This window comes from Mchenga conophoros, linkage group LG4 (assembly GCF_057382185.1).
Source record: "Mchenga conophoros isolate Kocher_MC1m ecotype Shallow Benthic linkage group LG4, M_conophoros_male_GT1.1, whole genome shotgun sequence".
NCBI lineage: Eukaryota > Metazoa > Chordata > Actinopteri > Cichliformes > Cichlidae > Mchenga > Mchenga conophoros.
This window is the reverse complement of record NC_140529.1, coordinates 27,368,739-27,375,748: the sequence shown is the minus strand read 5'-3', so window position 1 is coordinate 27,375,748 and position 7,010 is coordinate 27,368,739. Positions and strand designations below refer to the sequence as shown.

General features: G+C 41.5%; 1 protein-coding gene across 1 annotated transcript; it reads right to left on the bottom strand.

Annotated features, from left to right (window-relative positions):
• Positions 1–732: 732 nt before the first annotated feature.
• Positions 733–3,375, bottom strand: pmp22a (peripheral myelin protein 22a). The gene is made up of 5 exons (XM_085271407.1): positions 3,216–3,375; positions 2,417–2,510; positions 2,149–2,242; positions 1,900–2,040; positions 733–1,774 (listed from the first exon to the last, which is right to left on the bottom strand). Exons 2-5 carry the CDS (start codon positions 2,492–2,494, stop codon positions 1,617–1,619), a joined length of 471 nt encoding a protein of 156 aa, XP_085127533.1. The 5' UTR covers positions 2,495–2,510; positions 3,216–3,375; the 3' UTR covers positions 733–1,616.
• Between the last annotated feature and the right edge of the window lie 3,635 nt (positions 3,376–7,010).

The following is a 7,010-nucleotide window of genomic DNA, read 5'->3' as shown; positions in this document are numbered from 1 at the left end:
AAATGATGCTGGGGAGAAACTGTCTAAGCAAATTCTAAACAGATCAATGTCTTTTTCTGAGGCACTTTGCACTATTACATTTTTCTTGTATTTTCCCCCTTTTTTTATTTTGGTTTATCCTCAGAGATGCTGTTGAGACATTCTTTCCTTAACCGCGTTTTAGTGGGATCTTTGATTTATGCTGTTTTGCTGAAATAATGTCTGCATATGGTGCCAAGTTTCCAGAATTTGATAAGCACGTCCTCGAAATGTAGCCAGGTGGAGCTATTTGCATTCATAAAATTGCTTGTTCTCATTTCACCCATACTTGACAATCAATGGAAATTAAATGAAAGCTACATGAAAAACTGCAGATCAGCAGTTTACCTCCATAGAGTTTACTTCCAACTCTATGAATGAACAAGAGAGACTCCTAACTTTTCAAAACCTTTGATTTACATGATCGTTTAATCTGCACCATTCTTGCCACACACCATGTAAATATAATGTAGCACCATGCTTACATAGTGAAAGTATTTATCACGGTAGTTTGTGGCTATGGTGAACACTCTTATTCGCAGGCATTTACGTGTTTTGTGTGTCATAGCGCCACCAAGAGGTACAAAAATATGGTGTAAAGACACAATAGTGCCATTTCCTAGTATTCCCTATACTACTAAAAGAGTGCAGATAGCCCATCCTACGGACTTCTGTGAAGCGTGCACATGATTAAACCTTTCAGCGACAAGCAGATTTATTTTCAAAAGGTTTATTTAGAATATTGACCAAAAAAAAGGCAAACTCGAGTTTGTACAAAAGCAAATTAATCACAGGACATGACACACTTGCAACACAAAGTAGGCTATACAGTTCAAGCATAATAATAAAAAAAAGAAAAGAAAAAAAGCACCATTTTTAAAACTAGGTTACAAAATGCAAAACATTTTTATTTGGTATATCAAGTACAATGATAAGTCAGGAAACAAAACTTCATGAGTATTAACACTTATTTTCAATTTTGAGGGTTTTCTTACTTCCTTCAAGAATTAAACAGATTAAGTAAGGCACATGGATCAAAGCATCTGACAGTTAAGACATAAAAACAATGTTAAAAAAAATAAGAAGCTTGATATTCTGGCTTTTGAAGCGACATCTCTTTGGCACAGCTGCATGACTTGTGAAAGACACAAACTCTATCACATAATTGAGCATGACAATGTTAACTTGACAACATTATGTACACAATGTATGAAAAAATGTTATAAATATGTCTAAAAACCACAGACACTATGTACATCTTTGTACTGAAGCAATGCAATGTTATTCATCTCATCACCGATGATGGATTTGTTGAAATCAAGTGCCAGCATGCATCAAAAATCAATATGTCACCAATGCATTTCCAAACACACACTGATAACACAGCTGTGGTGTTGAAAGAAAAAAAAACCTGATGTGATGTTTTCAGAGAAATAATGGATACTGAAATACAGCAACAAAAACAAATTATTTTGTGTTGGTGACACATGCACTTTTGTTGGGATGTCAGTCTATGGTCTGTGGGTAGTAAGCACAGTGCGCTGTTGTAGTAAAGGGCCTCCTAACTACCCTTCCTTATTTCTCCTCCCCTGATTCTTTCATTCTTTCTTCCTCAGGACAATATAAATTAGGCCACTCATGAGACACATAGGGAAAGCCACCCAAGCCAGCACATACGCATACCCGAAGTTTGTATGGGTGCCATCATCTGGACGCATCACAGTGTAGATGATTGCCCCGCACATCACAAACACACCTAGGAAAGATGAGAAGAGAGTTGAGGGGAATCTGAAGGAAATTGGCATGAATGTAGATGATCTCACCACTCCACCCATTTCTTCTCAGGGTGTGACTGTCAGCATGTGATGAAGTCATACTCACTTGCTAAGATCTGGAAGATGGCAGTGAAGAAGAAGCGTCCGCCCTTAACTAGTCTGAACAGCTGATATAAAAACGCAATGAGGGAGAAGAAGCAGAAGAGCACTGACAGGATCATGAGAGCTTGCACTGCTTGGATCCAGTCTAGGAGGCAGACAGAAGAGATGAATAGCATGAAATTTAACTTGTGCATCACTTTTCAGTAACAAAGCACGCTGCATTTTGTTTGTTTTTCTATAAACATGAACAAACCTTCATTGCTGGATGGTTGGCAATGGTAACCTCCATTGTTTGTTGAGCATTTGTACCATAGATCTTTGCCACTGTTGTCAGCTACAGACCAGGCCTGATAAACACAACAACACGGAACCATTTAACCTGTTACTGCTGTACGTCCAGTAGCAATATTACAAAGTAATCAATCACTGAAACAACTCCTTGTCTATTCAGATCACATCCTCATGCTCCATTCTGTATTTTTCGCAATTTAAAAGTTGACAAAAGGTCTCACAGAACTTACACTGGCAGCTGTCGACACGATGAGGAGAATGAGAATGATTACGTGCAAGATAAGCACTCCAAGCAGGATGAGCAGCATTTTTTTTCAAGTAGGTCTGCAGAAAAGAGAAGACATTTCACGTGAATTTGCCATTACACCAACTCTCTTCTAGGTGTGTTCACTAGCCTATCTCCACGCCAGAGGGCGGCATTACCTCACTTATGCATCGACCGCAATGTTTACCTCAATGTGAAAGTATTCCCTTACATTCAAACACAGGGCGAAGAAGGGAGGACCATTGACTATTTCCCGAAGTTAATAATTAATGTCGAGTTTAACGTCGAGCTGCACAAATTAATCTATTTTTGTCAAAGTGAATCAAAGTATTGAACTTTCGATCTATTTAAATATCCAAACGACGTAACTAACTGATGAAAGCAATACGGGTTTGCATAAAAAAAGTCGTTGGCTAAAAACCTGACCATGAATCAGCTGTCTGTCGACTAATCGGGAGCAGGCTGCTGGAAAACAAACTCAACCCATCTCTATGAAAAACATTCCAGAAAAGTACCGCCATGCGCGAGCCACAACTTTCCCTGTTTGGTAATGTCAAGTACAAAGCACCTAACTTTAAAACTGGGAGAGACGAGCGAGACTCTCAGGCAAAGTCACAGCTTCAAACGGTTTAACGGGTTTTGCGTCATAAAAGTAAAATCCATGGTCGAGTCCTGCTGTATGAGGGTAAAACTCAATGGGGGAAAAATGAGATCACTGACTATAACAAGAGCATGGAAAAAACAAATATATTAATCCCACTTACAAAAAAAAGGCCAATCAAAAGTTGTTGGAGTTTTTTCTCCGTTTAACGGATCGAGCTGAAGAGAAGAGCTGGGAAAGTATCACCTTGCTTCTGCTTCGCGACTCTCTCTAGATACTATTCCAGATGTAGCTCACACACCCCAGTCTGTGTCTTTCTCCGCCTGAACACCGCCCTGCAGGCCCTGCACGTCACCAGAGGCCTACTCCTTTCTTTTCCCCCTCTGTCTCTCTCTTTCTCATTCCTCCCGTGGAGGCCCATCAACGAAAGTGAAATCTACAGGACTGTAGTATAACCTGTGGCACTGCTGAGCAAACCTAAAGACTTCCACAGACACACAAACAGAATTCCACACTTTCCAAAACATTAACATAACCTGCTGATATAAAACTATGTAGAGTTGGTTTATGATCTAATGAGTCATTCATTACATCCACAGTGCTCATTCATTTTCTTATTTGTACAATGACAGTCATGATTCTTGACTTTGTTGCATTTGATTGCAAACAAAACTCATTGATCGTCATAAAACACACGTGTACACGTGTGTGTATGTGTGTGTTTGCACGTGAACCAGCGAGGTGCTCTGGGGGCCCAGAATGCCTGTGTGTGTGTGTGTGTTTGTGTGAACTGAGCCTCATGTGTTGTCTCTCCAAGTCTATGAAGAAACAGGGGGGTTTGTCCAGTGCCAAAGGGAATTAAAACAGTGCAGTGTTTTGGTCATGCTACACTGATGGAACGGCTTGACTCGAGGTCCATCGATGGGTTACTAAGATTGCAGATCAAAGCCCGTCAGAGTTCTGTATCGCTCATTACACTGCGGTCTCGTGCCATTTCCTCACAGTGACAGAGCTGTAAACCCAAATTAAGAATGGCAGTGAAAACAGCGATAAAAGAACAAGCGCACACTGCTGCTTTGAAACCATCACAGTCCAAACGTGATAGTCATCACCTGCTGCAGTCAGAGAACACAGCGCGTGCCTGCCCTCTTTCCTCTCCCTTGCTGTTCTTGGCCCATCAGGTGGATTCCTGTGGTCTGTGTTTGTAAACACGCAAAGGGATGAACTGTGGGCTGCTGTACAGCCTCCCTGTGGGATGCCCAGTGAGGCAGCACTGTGTGTCCTGGCAGAGCTGGAGAGGCAAAAAAGAAAAGAAAAAAAAAAGAGACAGCTCTTTGACAACCGCCCAGACCACTGGATGGACGTGCCACTGTTTATGAAGATGTAATTGGTGCAGTGGTCAGTGGGGGCAGGCTTTGCCAGCAGCAGGAGAAGCAGGAGGAAAAGATGAACCTGGCAGTGCAGCTGGAGCAGGTGTGAGAGAAGCTTACAAATCTCACTGGTGTAACACTAGTCTGTGGTCAGGGAGAATTCACAAGCAATGCAGTTTTGTTACTTATAAAGAGGATACAGAGCAGGAAGGATAACGCTGGATCTGACTAAAAATAGAGAAAACTTCAAACAATAATAGGACATGAATTATAAAGTTAGATTGTTGCTGCTGCTGTTGTGAAATCTCCTAATGCAGTATAGGTGATGCATTCCTTAGCAAATGAAGCATTATTGCAGTGAGCCTTAATGTGCCCCACCCTTTACTTTTGATTTAATAACCTCTAATAAGAATGCAATAAACATTTCATTAATGAAGCTGTCGGATTTTTAATCATATTTATAAAAACGGACAAAAATTGGTTTTCTAATGAAATTTTTATGTGGCTGTTTGATGTTTTAGTGATGAATATTTTAGTGTGAAACACACACTTGGACTACAACAGAAGAAGAAAAAATCCTCACATACTCTGGAATGCTGTAAAAGCTACTGCTGCTCGCTTTGACTGATTACTTGGTTCGCTCAGTGATGACTCAACTGTAACCCTGTTGAGTTGTGATCTCTGTTACATGGCTGATAGCAAACCCAAAGCCATCACCCCCCACCCCCCACCACCCCCACCCCAAAAAAGAACCAAAACAAAACACAAGGCTCGTCCTTTTGTAGAGAGTGATTACAAAGCAAACAGGCAGAAGCAGCTCAAAACCAGCGACAACAGTGCGAGGTTATTGCGGCTCGGCCGTAGCTGAGTTTAAAACTGGCACACCCTTTTAATTAAGACTTTCACTAAAAGTGAGATATGTTAGATGGCTGTTTAAAATGTCAAAATTGCAAGGTTTTTGGCCATTTACTGCGCATGCTCAGATTTATTCTCTTAAATAAACCTCACTTATTTGTGAGACCTACTCACTTCAGGCAAAACAGCTGACCTGAAACCAAACCACAAAGGCGTCACAATGACTCTACTGTTTGGTTTGTATTTAGTTTTAATACAAGATTAAAGTAACCTCACCACAACATGCAGCATCCCCAGTATGAATGACTTTATTTGCATTGCTGCTGACATCTTTATCTGCATGTATTTAACAATTTCCCCTACCTACCTACCTACCTACCATTTTCTGGATCCAGTGTTAATCTCAGAGCTAGGTGAGCACATTCTGCGTTTTCTTTCATGATGTTACTTTCATTTTCGTTCTTATATTCTCAAAGCAGACATATTGAGACTCAAGTTTAGACTTGTGATGAGCTGGATTAACTGGAACAGTTTGCTATTTTGTGATAAAAATGACTCAGCCTCAGCTCAAGCCCAACCCAGTTTTACAGCACTGGTCTCCACCTGCAGGAGTGGCCAAGGGGCTTTTGGGGCTGCTTCATCTCCAACAGGAAACATATGAGTGAAGGAACAGTGACACAACTGGGGATTAGGGTTTGGTTTTGGATGTGACCATGAATTGGCTGCCTTGAGGACACATTAGTGGGACAGCTAATAATTTTACATGTGGGAATATGAAGGAATGAAGGAAGCCTCTCCACCTACAGTGGGGCAAAAAAGTATTTAGTCAGCCACCGATTGTGCAAGTTCCCCCACCTAAAATGATGACAGAGGTCAGTAATTTGCACCAGAGGTACACTTCAACTGTGAGAGACAGAATGTGAAAAAAAAAAATCCATGAATCCACATGGTAGAATTTGTAAAGAATTTATTCGTAAATCAGGGTGGAAAATAAGTATTTGGTCAATAACAAAAATACAACTCAATACTTTGTAACATAACCTTTGTTGGCAATAACAGAGGTCAAACGTTTACTATAGGTCTTTACCAGGTTTGCACACACAGTAGCTGGTATTTTGGCCCATTCCTCCATGCAGATCTTCTCGAGAGCAGTGATGTTTTGGGGCTGTCGCCGAGCAACACGGACTTTCAACTCCCGCCACAGATTTTCTATGGGGTTGAGGTCTGGAGACTGGCTAGGCCACTCCAGGACTTTCAAATGCTTCTTACGGAGCCACTCCTTTGTTGCCCGGGCGGTGTGTTTTGGATCATTGTCATGTTGGAAGACCCAGCCTCGTTTCATCTTCAAAGTTCTCACTGATGGAAGGAGGTTTTGGCTCAAAATCTCACGATACATGGCCCCATTCATTCTGTCCTTAACACGGATCAGTCGTCCTGTCCCCTTGGCAGAAAAACAGCCCCATAGCATGATGTTTCCACCCCCATGCTTCACAGTAGGTATGGTGTTCTTGGGATGCAACTCAGTATTCTTCTTCCTCCAAACACGACGAGTTGAGTTTATACCAAAAAGTTCTACTTTGGTTTCATCTGACCACATGACATTCTCCCAATCCTCTGCTGTATCATCCATGTGCTCTCTGGCAAACTTCAGACGGGCCTGGACATGCACTGGCTTCAGCAGCGGAACACGTCTGGCACTGCGGGATTTGATTCCCTGCCGTTTTAGTGTGTTA